At 41.7% G+C, this 14,090-nt stretch overlaps 1 protein-coding gene across 4 annotated transcripts in view; it reads left to right on the top strand.

Moving 5' to 3' along the window:
* Positions 1-12,251, top strand: part of ZC3H13 (zinc finger CCCH-type containing 13) — a 67,465-nt gene extending 55,214 nt beyond the window's left edge. For 2 of the 4 annotated variants that reach the window (XM_084767442.1, XM_084767441.1), the window contains exons 15-19: positions 114-620; positions 4,372-4,524; positions 5,540-5,740; positions 7,324-7,487; positions 11,418-12,251. In XM_084767442.1, coding sequence (XP_084623568.1) covers positions 114-620; positions 4,372-4,524; positions 5,540-5,740; positions 7,324-7,487; positions 11,418-11,588 — 1,196 coding nt within the window. In that variant the 3' untranslated portion in view covers positions 11,589-12,251. Of the gene's footprint in view, positions 1-113; positions 621-4,371; positions 4,525-5,539; positions 5,741-7,323; positions 7,505-11,417 lie in introns of all 4 variants that reach the window. The other 2 variants (XM_084767443.1, XM_084767444.1) reach the window with 2 other exon arrangements.
* Positions 12,252-14,090: the final 1,839 nt, after the last annotated feature.

Raw genomic sequence — 14,090 nt, 5'->3', positions numbered from 1 at the left:
ATTCAGAGTGTATAAACAGAACATACGTGGAAAATACAAAAGTTAAAAGCTATAAATTGAAGCATTCTGTTTCTGCTTCTTGTGTTAACTTTACGTATGCGTACTTGATTTAGATCGCCAGGATTCTAGAAGCCACAGCTCACGAAGAAGCTCTCCTGAGTCCGATCGGCAGGTTCACTCGAGGTCGGGGTCGTTTGACAGTAGAGACAGACTCCAAGAACGAGATAGGTATGAGCATGACAGGGAGCGGGAGCGCAGAGACCCCCGGCAGCGGGACTGGGACCGGGACGCTGAGAAAGAGTGGCCGCGGACCAGAGACCGGGACAGGCTGCGGGAACGAGACAGAGAACGGGACAAAAGGAGAGACTTGGACAGAGAGAGAGAGAGACTGATCACTGACCCCATGGAAAGGGACAGAGAACGAGATAGAACTTTTGAGACTTCTCAGTCGGAATCTGTGAAGCGCAGTGAAGCCAAGTTGGAGAGCGAACATGAAAGAGACCTCGACAGCAGTTCCCGGGACTCTGCGGCCTTGGACAAGGAAAGACTGGATAGAGACCTGGGCTCGCTGCAGGGATTTGAAGATGTGAGTAAAGCTGGAAGAACAGAGAGTCTGGAAGGTGAGGGCGCCGCTGTTCTCTGTCGTATTGCCCCATTCTTTTCCCAGTTCCCTGTAGGACAGCGTTTCTAAGTCACCTATGGGTCACTAGACAATGGACTCTGTTCTGTGAGTGGAAGTCCTTGAAGAAGGAAAGCCTGTGAGCGTAGAAGAGCGTTCATTTTAGCAGTAGTGTCCAGGCAACCTTGCTCGGAGAGCTTAATGAAATAAAGAAGTGGTGATGAAGTAAAGGGGAGCAGAGCATCAAAAGACAGAACAGTCGCTCCTACTGCTGCCTAAACATTCAAATAAGAGGTCCCTTAGGTGCATCGCATGTAGCCTTTAATAAACATCACATATTTTACTTAACATGTTTAAAAAAAAAAAAAAAAAGGTCATCTGAGCGTGATGACTCACCCATCGTCCTGTCTCCAGGAAGGCTAAGGCAGGAGACTCATATTCAAGGTCGCCTGGCCTACATAACAAAACCCTGTCACAACACATGAAGAAATTTGAAGTGAGGAATTAAAAAGCAATTACTAGTTCCTGTTTGCTAGAACAGTTGAAAATGAACATGTTATCATCACAGTGCTCCCTAAAACTGGTTGATGGCAGATTGACTGCAGCAGCCGGGTGGCACTCCCTGGGCCTAGTTAGAGCACAGGGCCACATCAGCCATCTGACAGACCCAGTTAGCCAGTCTTGAGTCTTTGGGACCTTAGTCCTCACTGCCTCTCCCTCCTTTCACTTTCCCACTGTGCCACACAAACTGATTCATTTTGAGGAGGAGGGATAGTGACTTCAGTCAAAGTTATTTCAATCAGTTCAGTTCGTTACAGTTTGATTCAGCTCAGTTTAGTTATACAGAAAGTCTAAACCTTTAAACCCATGATTTTGTGGGGTTTTTTTTTCCCGTTTGGTTTGGGGTTTTTGTTGTTTTGGTTTTTGAGACAGGGTTTCTTTGTGTACCCTTGGCTGTCCTGGACTCGCTTTGTAGACCAGACTGGCCTTGAACTCATGGCAATCTGCTTTCCTCTGCCTCCCGAGTGCTGGGATTAAAGGTGTAAAATCTGTGAGTTTTACTATGGGCCAACTCCTGTCATACGACAGTTAAAAAATAGCAAAGTATTCTTGCTTATATATACTTGTTCCCAGGCCATAGACAGCTGACACAGCATCTCCAGTCTCTCACCTTTCTCCATCCTTCCTTTTCCCTTTTATCATTTCTACTCAAACCAGAACCTTAATGCCTCGCTTGTCTTCAGGAGCTCTCGCTGCTCAGGGCAGCTGCCCTTTGAGCCTCCGCTGTGCTGTGTCTGCGTAAGCCTCCCTGCACCGTAGCAGAATGACTTTCCTGTGTTTCCCTCCCCATAGCCTCCTTTTTATGAATCATGGCTTTTCTCCTTTGTTGTGAGGACTGTTTCAGGACACACTGTGTTGCTGACACTCTGCCGTATGTGCGTTCTCCACATGGTATTTGTGGTGGATTATATAAACCCCAGGCTAACGGGATGGCTTCTCTGAGAAGTCTTAGGAAAGTCTGCCTTCCTGAGACTCTCCAGTTTCACTGTCAGAATTTAAATCATTGTTCTGACATAACCTTTCAAGTCCCCAGGCTATTAGTTTTTGTTTGTCTTGTTTTGCTATATAATCACACTGGCTTGTGTAGTAAAGCCCCAATCTTTACACCGGTGGAGTGTTAGATCTGTTGGTTACTAACCCCCAGTATGCCTATTTTTCCCATTTAACAAAAACATCTATCTTCAGCTTTCATTGCATCACATTTTTATCTCAACTTTGAGTATAAGTAGCATCAGGTCAAAAGTTATGGTTCTAATGGAAGTACTTGGGATGTAATGGAATATAACTGAACTAATTGTTATTATAGGTCTTTTAGGACTGGGTCACAGGCTTCATCCTGAACATATCATTTATTTATGGTGACTCCAGACAATATGGCATATGTATTTAGAAGTGAGTCATTTGCTGTATCATGTAAATATTTTACTCAACTTAAGGTAGAAAAAATGAGTTAGGTAAACTTAACAACCTTAACTCTATTATGTACATCTATTTTTAGAAATATATTACTATGAAATTTGCCTTGGAGATGAATTAGTGGGGATACTGGGAAAGTACACAACTTTCCAGTAAAGAGTAGTCAACAAACCATTGTTGGCAGGGGAGACTGCCGTGCAAGAGAAGTTGAGGGCCACAGTGGTGCAGCTTTCATGGCTTGGTACCCATGTTGGCGTGGGGTTTTCATTGATACATGTGTCTGAGGCCCACCAGTGCTTCCGTGGACCACTTAGCTGAGAGTAGCACCCAGTCCAGCTGTTGCTGTTGCCCAGGCAACCAGACCTGACAGTCTAAAAGGCAGCCTGCAGATGCTTTGGTTGTGGGCTGTGAAATGCATTAATCAAGTCAAGATTTCCAAACAGAAGAAATCGAAAATCTGCTCTGCTGACCAAGTTGCAGAGCATTAAAATAAGTCTGGCCAAGAAGGTGTAAAACCCTAGGTTACACGTCTCTCATTCGTAGCAGCTTCATTGCTCAGCTTGGCCAAAGAAGACAGTGTTCTCATTGTATGGAAGCTCACTAAGGTGCTGCACAGTGACCTCATACACCAACCATAAAGAGAGTTTTCTTTTGAAAAGTAGAAAAACTATTAGAGATATTTCATAGCCTCATACTTTTCATGCTGCAGATGCATCCCCATGAGCCTGTTATTACAGTTTGAAAACAAGGGTTATAGATCCATAAAATATGTAGTTTAGAAATAATTAAGCATATTTATAGTTTGGGGACTAGGTTTACAACTAACTCAGCAGGAAATAAAAGCTTCGCCTGGGAATAGTTGAAGGAAAAAGTCAATGAAAAAACAAAGTAGAATTTATGCTACTAATGCCATAAAAAACACTCTGATCACATATTATTACAGCATTCTTCCTAAGATTTTATTCAGTAAGGAGAAGAAAATATTGAGATCAAGAAGCAGAATTGAGAGGTAGGGGAATTTAAAAGCACTTTAACATTTGTGCCTCAGTGCTAGAAAGTTTGTGCTATGAGCTGACTATCAGAATAAGATTTGAGCTTAAAATGCAATTTGAAATAGGTTTGTGAGTTTTGAAAATGAGTTTATTTAGATTTTTCTTAGTGTTGAGATGGTATCATTGAAAATTAACACACAAAGAAGGCATGAGATAGGAGGGACTTGGTGAGGAAGGACTCCGGGAAGGAGGGAAGCAGGGGTAGAATGGCCAAAACTCAGTGTATACAGGTGTGAAACTGTCAGTCAATACAGTGTACATACTCAGCATTACTTCTGATATTTTAAGTGTGACCTTACAGTGTGTTTGGATATTGCTATTATATTCTTAACATTTAAGATTGTAACTAGTAAAATTTGTTTTCAGGTTAAATTATCAAGTGTTCAATTACAAAACGTAGTTTTCTAGCTAAAACAAACAACACCTTTTTAGTTTTAGTTTTTGTTTTTCAAAACAGTGTTTCTCAATAATCCCAACTGTCCTGGAACTCACTTTGTAGACCAGGCTGGACTGGAATTTACAGAGATCCGTCTGCCTCTGCCTCCTGAGTGCTGGGACTAAAGGTGTCTGACTCCATGCCAGCTATAAAACAACTTTTTTATAACCTTTTATTGTGCCCAATAGTTTCTGCCTTTCAGTTCCACTTAGATATCACTCTATTTTATCTGTCTGTCTGTCTATCTATATATCTTTCTATGACATGAACTTAATTTGTCTGTGCAGCAGGAGACGACGAATCCAAGTTAGATGATGCACATTCATTAGGATCTGGTGCTGGGGAAGGCTATGAGCCCATCAGTGATGACGAACTGGATGAAATTCTGGCAGGGGATGCAGAAAAGAGAGAGGACCAGCAGGAAGAGGAGAAGATGCCAGGTAATGTACCCAGAGCTCAGAAGAACTGGAGTGTGGGGTTCTCGGCCATGCTGTGAGAAGTAAGGGGCACTTACACTCCTCCTGTTAGGTCTTAAGTAAGGGGGCCACTAGAAGGAGTGTTAGAGTTTGTGCATCTGTGGTTTTCCACACTGCCTGTGTAAAAGAGTGTCCTAGTGAAGAGCAGAATTGTAAGATTTCTTTTCCAGAGTTTAAGATTCTTATTATCTCACCCAGAACCTCACCATATCCCAGCTGCTTGCCAGTGTCCAACATGGCAGGTATGTGGTGCAGCAGGACTTCACAACTGTGGTGGCCTCAGCCAACTTAACCCACATTCAAAAATAGATAAAGGTTGTTTGAACACGGTGTCAGTTCCATGACTATGGTGAACGTTGCCTGACTCACTGAGTGGGCACTGTGAACTCAGGGAACCATCTGTTTCAGTCAGGGTCTCATTGTGCAACTTTTTCACTTATTTGATTCATTTGTTTATTTTTTGTTTTTGAGACAGCAGTCCTCAAACTGACTTCAAACCTGCCGTGTAGCTGAAGATGGCCTTGAACTTCTGATTCTTATGCCTGTACCTTTCCAAGCCCTGGGGTTATAGGATTGTGCCCCACACCTATTTTGTTTTTTCATTTTGTTGTTGTTTTTATCATAAGGAGACACTTTGCTTGGTCATGATATGTAAAATATACTTACTTCACTTGACCTTATATTTCCTAACTTATAGATGCAATTTGTCACGTCCTTTTCAGTAGATCATCTGCTGTGTGTCAGCATTCACTGTATTACTCTTTTACATCTGTTCATCTTTTTGTTGAGGGTGGGCATATGCCTCAGGGCGTGTGTGGAGCACTGGGAGTCAGTTCTTCCACTGTGTAGCTTCCAAGACTCAAACTGAGGTTGACAGCTTTGACTGCAGGCACCTTTACCTGCAGCCATCTCTCCAGCCTCAGACTGGTTTTCTGGTGTAAAATAAAGCCCTGTCTTTACTTCCTTAACTTTGTTACAGATCCCTTAGATGTAATCGATGTGGACTGGTCTGGACTTATGCCAAAGCATCCAAAAGAACCCAGAGAGCCTGGGGCGGCCCTCCTAAAGTTCACGCCCGGAGCTGTTCTGTTACGAGTTGGGGTTTCCAAAAGGCTGGCAGGTTCTGATCTCTTTACTAAAGTTAAAGAAACGTGTCAGCGGCTTCTAGAAAAACCCAGAGGTAAGTGCACTTTGTTTGCCTGAACTGTGTGATGTACTGTAGCAGTCAGTGTGCTTTGGGGAAGGGGCCCGTTTGCTTGTCTTATACAGTCTGTGCACTAGGGACTGCTTTAGGAGTGTTATTTCTTAAGTTCAAGAAAAACTTGATTCTGGAAAGAAAGAAAAAAGAGGTTGGAAAAGTAAGAAAGAAAATAACAAAAATATTTTTGAGGCCTGAAGGTTTAGCTCAGCAGCAGAGCATAAGCACCAGGCACCAGGCCCAATTGCAGCACCGTAGGAGAGGAAGTTGCTTTTTAACAAACAAGTTCGTGTGTCAGAATGCACAGACGTTTGCTTAGAACTAAACAAACAGTTCCATGAAGTTGGGTTTTTTTCCCAAGCAAATTATGAGTGACTTGCAACCTTTTCACCTGGCTACAAGCAGAGGAATATATATATTCAAACCGGAATGTCTAGGTGGAGCCTTTAACAGATGGTTTAGCTTGGTGGGTATGGCCCCTTGTCTGTCGCCCAGAGAATACCTGCTTGCCCCCTGGTCTCCACCTGTTCCTGTGAGGTGTAGTTGGAACAGTTACACCATCAGCTGAAACACTGACAACAGTACTGCAGTGGCGTGGCATTATCACTCAGAAAATACTTCATCTGAATTATTGTTCACCTTAGTGAACTTCTGGAGACTTCTGGTTTTGTTTTTGTTTTTCTAGATGGGGTTTCTCTGTATAATAGCCCTAGTTTCTAGGCCAGGCTGGCCCTGAACTCACAGAGATCCGCCTGCCTCTGCCTCCTGAGTGCTGGTATTAAAGGCATGTACCATCATGCCCAGCAAATCTGAACCTTTTAGTGTATGGATTCTGGTGGTTTTGTTCTGTTGTTTGTTTTATAGCTTTTGTCAATGAGAGGCTGAGCAAATACTTAAACAAGGGAAGAGAGAGAAGGTGAAAGCACCATTACCTAGGACTTTATATTATATCCCTAAAAGTTTAAACAAAAGTTTGGCGGGAGGGAGGTGTTTTATGTTTCATGAGCCCGTGTCGTTCTGCCCATTCCCATAATCAGTAAAATTCTCCATTTTAATACTACTAGTAAATTATATGTGAATATTTTGTAACCTAAAAAGTGACCTAAGGGTTCTAGCCACATTGTTTTTACTTTTGTTAGATCTGTGGCCCTCAGAAAATAACTCATGCTAACCCCAATTTTTTACTTACTTTATCCCAGTTGAATTTTTTAATCAAAATTTTCCTGAGAGAGAGAGTCAGTGTGTGTCAAGTTAAGTGAACACTGAACTTGATTTAAATGTTCTCATTTGACCCTTCTTCCAAGTAGTAATCAGTGGCCTCACTTTCCCTCTGAAGTCTGCTTTTGATACTCTTAAATTAAAATAGCATAACACTATTGTGTTTATTCAGGCTAGAAATGTATCTACACATTGAAAGTCCTTTCACAGGAGACCATTGCTGCTAGCCTTGACAAGTCACTAAGGCTGCTAACTTGAGTAAATCAGGTTCTTGAAGTGTTCAGTTAAGTCAGTGGTGACACTTCCTCTTTCAGGGAAACTTAATGTGTGCTTGTTTTGATTGAAAGATGCAGAGAGCCTTTTCGAACATGAACTAGGCGCTCTCAACATGGCTGCTCTACTGCGAAAAGAAGAGCGAGCAAGTCTTCTTAGTGACCTGGGACCATGCTGTAAAGCGTTATGTTTCAGACGAGATTCTGCAATCCGGAAGCAGCTTGTGAAGAATGAAAAGGTACCACGCAGTGGGTGGTAGGAATAATGTTTTTCCTCTTAATTGTTTTATGACTTTGCTTTCATAGTCAGCCAGTCATGTAAAGGAAGAATTCACATTTCATCCTCAGTAGTATTGATGAGTCGTTGTTGAGAATGGCAATTGTCATTCCTACTTCATGCACAAAACATTACATGAAATGTTTTGCATGTGAGAAAAGCAAACATACAGAGCATTTACTAGAGAATAAGGAAGATAAGAAATACGAGTTACTTTGGATTAGAGAAGGATCTGATGAGAAATTGAAAGAGTCTTCAGCATTTTAAAGTTGGGAAACTGGGACTGTAGGTGAGTGTTGTAGCATAAAATTAATAAAGCAACAGTTTTTCTTTAACCCCGCTAACTCCCAAAATAATTAACAGAGAGACTATAGTTTATTTTATAAGCTTAAAGCACTAGAGCTAGGCAGATGTCAGCCCTCTAAGCTATTTTGTGCACCCTCTTCTGGCTTCTGTGGGTGATCTGTCTCTCCTTCTGTGTGTCTTTCCATTTCTTTCATTTCTACCACCTTTGTCTGCCTACCTCCTTCTCTGTCTCCCTCTCTGTGTCTCCTCTGTCTCTCTTTCCCGCTACTGTCTTGTCTAGCTATCTGTCATCTAAATGACTTTTGAAAAAGTTACAGTCATCATTCTCCTTTATTGTTCCTGTTTTGCATATGGGTGGCCATCTTTAGTGGCTACCTTTCTCAACTCAGCATTTTTCTTGTGTGTTCCCACTCCCATCCCTAGGCGTGTTTGTAGTGAGTCCTCTGCAGTTGAGCACTAACAGTAGCCACCATCATCTTTATCCTTCACTTGTAAATTATCACTTGCGTCATATTATAGCTGCTTCTAATTAGTGCCAGTATCTTCAGGATACTGCCCTCTTTGTATAAAAAATATTTTATGGCACTTGTTGGTTTCTCCCCAATGTACTGTTGTGTTCCTCAAAAACTATAGCAACTCAGACACCCTTAAAAAAATCTCATGGAGAATGTTTAGAAACTTACACCTTGTAATTTACAGTGCAGATAATTAACGGACCACATGACACATTGTGACACTTTAATAACTCATTGTACATGTCTTAATTGACCCCTCTGCAGAAAGAATTGCAAGTATTCAGATTTCTCAGTGTGAAAGATGTCAGCAGCAGCTGGGCCTGTAGTGCAGGCTTGTGAATGCTGCTCAGGTTGAGGTGGGAGGATTTGAGACCAACCTGCATTACAGATAACAGCACAAGCTGACGGGAAGGGGTAAAACTAAGCAACAGTTCAAATGCTCAGCAGCCTCAGGAAGAAGACTCAGATTAGTTTTATCTTACTTTAAAAGAGAAGTACGAACAGGACTGTGTCCTGGGAGAAGAGATAGATTCCTCTCCAGTGACAAGAAGTGAAAAAACCATTAATCATATATTTGACATTGTCTCTTTATAGGAGAATTACTTTGAAGTGTGTAAGTATAAAGTGCCTTAGAAAATAGCAAGAAAAAACATTTAGCTATTGTAAATTTGTTTAAATATCATTTTAGCATCATAGTATTAAAATAGCACACAGATAGCAAATAAAAGGAAAGAAATAATAGCCAATTAAGAAAATTGAAGATAAAAGGACATTGGAGAAAATAGTAAAACCAAAAGCTGTTTGTTTGTTTTATTTAAGAAATTAATAGTGCCTTGCTAAACCGATAAAGGAGAAATACAAATGAGCAGTAATGAGAATAAAAGTTGAGATGTCACTACAGCTATCATAAGTGATAGGAGAGTAGTAGAGGCTGGGGTGTGGCTCTGTGATGGAGGGCTTGCCTGGCATGCCCAAGACTCTGGCCTTGATGCCCAGCACTGCTTACCAAAACAGAAGAAGAAAAGCAGAAACTCCACATACATAAAGTTCAGTGTAGTACTGTGTAGACAGTTCTCAGACAGCCAAACCTGTGTCAGAAGCAGTAGAAAGCTTAAGCTAGCTTTACATCTGCTTCAGCTCACATCTTCCAAAAAGTGGGATTTCCACTCTAAGTATTAAAAAGAAAAGATGGACAGCAATAAAAAGACTGATTCTATGCAGTGTTTCCAGAAAGCTGAAGAAGGCAGGGGCACTTCCCAGCTCATGTTGCAGCTCCAGCACCGAGACACCTCAGGAAAACTCCTGCTCATCCTTTCTTGGGAAGATGGTGGTGAAGACCCTCAGAAATGTTGAGAAGTCAGATTCAGAACTATATGAAGTGAATCCTGCACTGCAGTCAGATATGGGTTACCTTGGGAATGAAAGACTGGCCAGTGTTCTAAATCATTTAGTATGATCTACAGATCAAGCTAAAAAGGAAAAAAAAAAAAGATCATATTATACAGTAGTTAAGAGTATTGTTTTCTCAAAAACTGTTCTGCCGATTCAATAAGATTCTAATAAAAACCCAACCAAGATCTCTTTGTAGAGATGAACAAACTGATTCTAGAGTTCTTGTGGAATCTGGTCATATTGATTTTACACAAAACCCAACCACTAACAATAAATGAGAGAATTTACTACTTGTTTCAAGATTTACTATAAAAAATATATTTAAAATAATGAAGTACTGGTAAAAGAATAGAATTTCAGCTAAATGGAAGTGAACAGATTCTACAAGTAGACAGACACAAATGTGACCAGTTAAGAGGGGGCAGGGGAGAGTATAAAATAGTTCTGATTTTTTAAATTAATTTTTATTATGAAATAATGATTTTTATCTTCATAAATTAAGAGACTGATAAAAAAAGAAAAAGACAAACAATGGGAGACAGTATTTACAGAATATACTTCATTTGTTTGTTGTTTTTTGTTTTTTCAAGACAGGGTTTCTGTATGTTATCTTGGCCATCCTGGACTTGCTTTGTAGACCAGGCTGGCTTTTAACTCACAGCAATCGCCTGCCTCTGCCTCCTGAGTACTGGGATTAAAGGCCTGCACCACCACGCCCAGCCTGAATACACTTCTTAAATACTCCAAACATATGAAAATATTCTCAAGAATTAATAAGAAAACAATTCAGTTTTTCAAAATGGTGAAATATTTAAACAGACATTATGCCAGTGTGCTTAGGCCACATGATTGGATGGGTATAGATTAAGACTGCACTGACATTCTGTTACTTACCTGTGTTGATGGCCTAAAAGACCTAACCAGTTAAAACTTGGTGACACACTCCCCAAACTGAATCCACTTCCAGGGGCCAGTAGATGAACTGTCACACAGCCAAGCAGTAGGAAGTCACTATCAACAAAACATGACCGCCCTTGGCATGTTGAGCGGCATGCGTGAATCTCAGGCACTGTGCTGAAGAGAGGGACTAACACCGGCAGTAGCTGAGACTTGTCCTGTATTTCTGGGACATTCTGAGAAACATAAACAGTGGTTACCAGGGTTAGGGTTGAGGATATGGGATTTTGTCACCATATTTGCACAAATCTGTATGTGTATTAAACCTCATAGAATTGTACATAAAAAGTTACTTTATCCAGTTCTTCAGCCCAAATGTTACAAGACTAATAAGGAGTGAAGAATGTTTGGCTTGTGAAAGAAAAATGAGGAAGAAGTGATTCTTCTCTCAGAATTTGTACTTTGTCGGCAAAAGCAGGATTGAATACAAGTGTCAGTCAGGAGGGTGGGCGCTGTTGCTTCCCTCAAGAGAAGCAGAAGCTCAGCACACACGCCTCTGCTTGGCTGCAGTGTTCACTAATTACTTGGTGGGAAACCTTAGTAAGAGCTAGACAAGGTGCCCTCTGGCCTTGCTTGTTTGGTCTTGAACAGAGCCCAGATTCGCTTTAATATCAGAAAAGTTCAGGTCAGTGCTCAGCTGTCATCCGGGCTGGGGTAGAGCTGCGCTGCCTCTGTCCCACTGTTGCCCAGCACAGTGTGTTGCTTTTGTTTCCTCCAAATAGGGAACCGTGAAGCAGGCGTACACAAGCACTCCAATGGTGGACAACGAGCTGCTTCGGCTGAGTCTGCGGCTGTTTAAGAGGAAGACCACCTGCCATGCCCCTGGACAAGAAAAGGCTGAAGACAGTAAATTAGCACCGTCCAGTATCCAGCAGGAGCTGTGTGTGTCCTAGGCAGAAACTGAGGATGGCCCTCTGGTTCCATCTTCTCAGCAGTGGGTAATCTTCCTTGAAGGTCTTTGCTTTGAAGACATTGCTAATTACAAAGACAGAAGATTCACCAGCCACACTGCGAGTGAAGAACTTCTATCTTTAGAGACACTGGTTTTGGTTTATTTAAGATTGTACATTAGTTTTTATACAGTAATCAACACTCAGGCAAAATAATGTGAAAGCATCTAGATTTAGTAGTTTCGTCTGTGTCTTCTTTAAAAATTGAAGATTTTAGGAAACCAGGTTATCCCTGCTCTTCCAGCCTGTGAATATATCCTATAATATAAAAGCACTGATTTTTATTCTGGATTATCGTACAGAAACTGACCTTAGTCAGAAAGGCGGTGTAGATGCAAGCTGCTGCACATGCTGTGGTGCCGACCGAGCACCGAGGGAGCGGCCTGACACACGCCTGGAGGCAGTCTCCACCAAAATGAAGCCCAAGTGCGCTTTTTTGTTTTTTCTTTTGAATATTCTAAAATAAATGACTCCATGGGATTTTTTTTTACACATGTATATTGCTACATTATATATTGGAAGTCTTTGGACTCTTGAGTGGGGTTTAATTGTTTATTATCAGAGACTGTGTGCTATTTTATTTTTAATAAATGTGTGTTCCCTTTCCTTGTTGTAGATTTCCCTTGCTCTTTCTTACTCAGACTCCATACACCTAGACACATCCAACATCAGCGTTATAGCTCCCTGCCTGTGTGGGAGGGTATTGAAGATGCACTCCACGTCCAGCTCTGTGACCCTGGAAGCAAGTGGAGAGCTCACGGGCCTGTCAGCAGGCGGGAATCCTGCCTGCCACCACATCCTGTCCTGTGTACAGAATGCGTTTTTAAGCTTTAGAGCACTCTGTTCTCTGTGCGTCCTCTTAGGAGGACTTGGGATTGGCTGCATGTTGAGGGGTTTGGGCACACAGGAGTGCTGAGGCGAGAGTAAAGGAGGTGTCTCAGTCCACGCCTGGCTTTTCCTGAGGTTTTGTTAAAGCCATGAGCCAGTGTTTCCTGTCTCCGGCTTTGTGTTCCCGTCTCTGAAGATTGCACAATGGCACTGGTGTGTTCCTGTCCATCTTGTTCTAGAAATAGCGTGTCTTCCCAGTGAGAGATCAAAGACGATCTCTTCAATAGTCACACTGGCTGGGGCCAAAGCCCACATTAAGGGTCAGCCGTGAATAAAAGGTTTTGCCAGCTTGCATATACCTCAGGCTTATGAATTTTATCTGTTAGGTCCTGGCCCCAGGTTACACTTTAAACAAATTTAACAGAGACAGGAGACCGGCCACTTTGGCAGATGAGAGATTTACACTGCAAAGATATTGCCAGATTTATTTCTTAAGTACACCTGTGTTGTTGTTGTTGGTTTTTTGTTTTGTTTTGTTTGTTTTGAATAGTTGTTACCTAGGGTCATCTCACCCACCTGGCAGAATTATGCTTTTCTCAAGATGAGAACTGGGGCTTTATGGCAGACAGGACTTAACGTTCATTGTGGCCCTGCACTGTCCCTTTGAACTGCCAGTCAGAGGCATGTGCTTTGGGGATGGGCCTGATGGCTGGTCCATCCTGATGGACAGACATTTACGTCATCGCATCCTAGATTTCCCTTACCCCTAGTCAGCTAGTTAGCACACTACTTACGTCTGGGGTGTTTGGAGGCAGCGCACCCTTAGCTGAATTCTGTGTGATTAATGCTCCTAAGCAGATCTATTAGTTAATCCTTCAGAACATCAGTTCTGTTGCCTTGAGTTTCTTCTACATCAATCTCAAGAAACAGTTGTTATGTAGGATATCCACATAGCAAAGGAAATAATCTTATTTTCAAAGTAGCTTTGAGGACATTTCTAAGAAAAATCACCAGAGGAGAAAGGAGAAATCTAAGTAAATCTCCTGGTGTCATTTTCTCTTTCCAGATGCTCTAAACAAAAAGAAAACAACAGACAGTTACGACCTCTGAGAGTGAGTGCCAGCAGGAAACCACTTCTTCACTGAAGTGGATAGCTTTAAGATTTGAATTTTTTTAAAAAAACAGTGTTTAAAGAAATTTAAAGTCCTAGAACTAATAGCTTCCAGGATTGTGAAACTTGACAACAATTATGACTTCATTTGTCCATTTGCGCTGAGAATATCTAAAATGACTTATTTATGTTAGGGGTAGTGGTGCATGCCTTTAAACCTCGTGCTTGGGAGGTCGAGGCCAGCTTGGTGCACATAGCAAACTTCCAGACAGCCAGAGCTACAAAGACCCTGCCTGCCTCGTATGTCCATGTGGAAACTTTGTGGCTGAATCTGCCTTTTATTTTTGTTAGGCAGCAAAGGAAAGCTTTAGGCTCATCCATTTTGCATGAGATCGCCTTTTCCATAACTTCATAGTCCCAGGTGAAGATTATTCAGTCTTGTTTCCAAACTTAGTGTTACACAGAAAAAAATGCTACCCAAGTCTTGTTGGGTCTCTTAATAAGAG

Source organism: Acomys minous (genome assembly GCF_964271855.1).
Source record: "Acomys minous genome assembly, chromosome: 18".
Taxonomy (NCBI): Eukaryota; Metazoa; Chordata; class Mammalia; order Rodentia; family Muridae; genus Acomys; species Acomys minous.
This window is presented reverse-complemented; position numbering and strand designations above follow the sequence as displayed.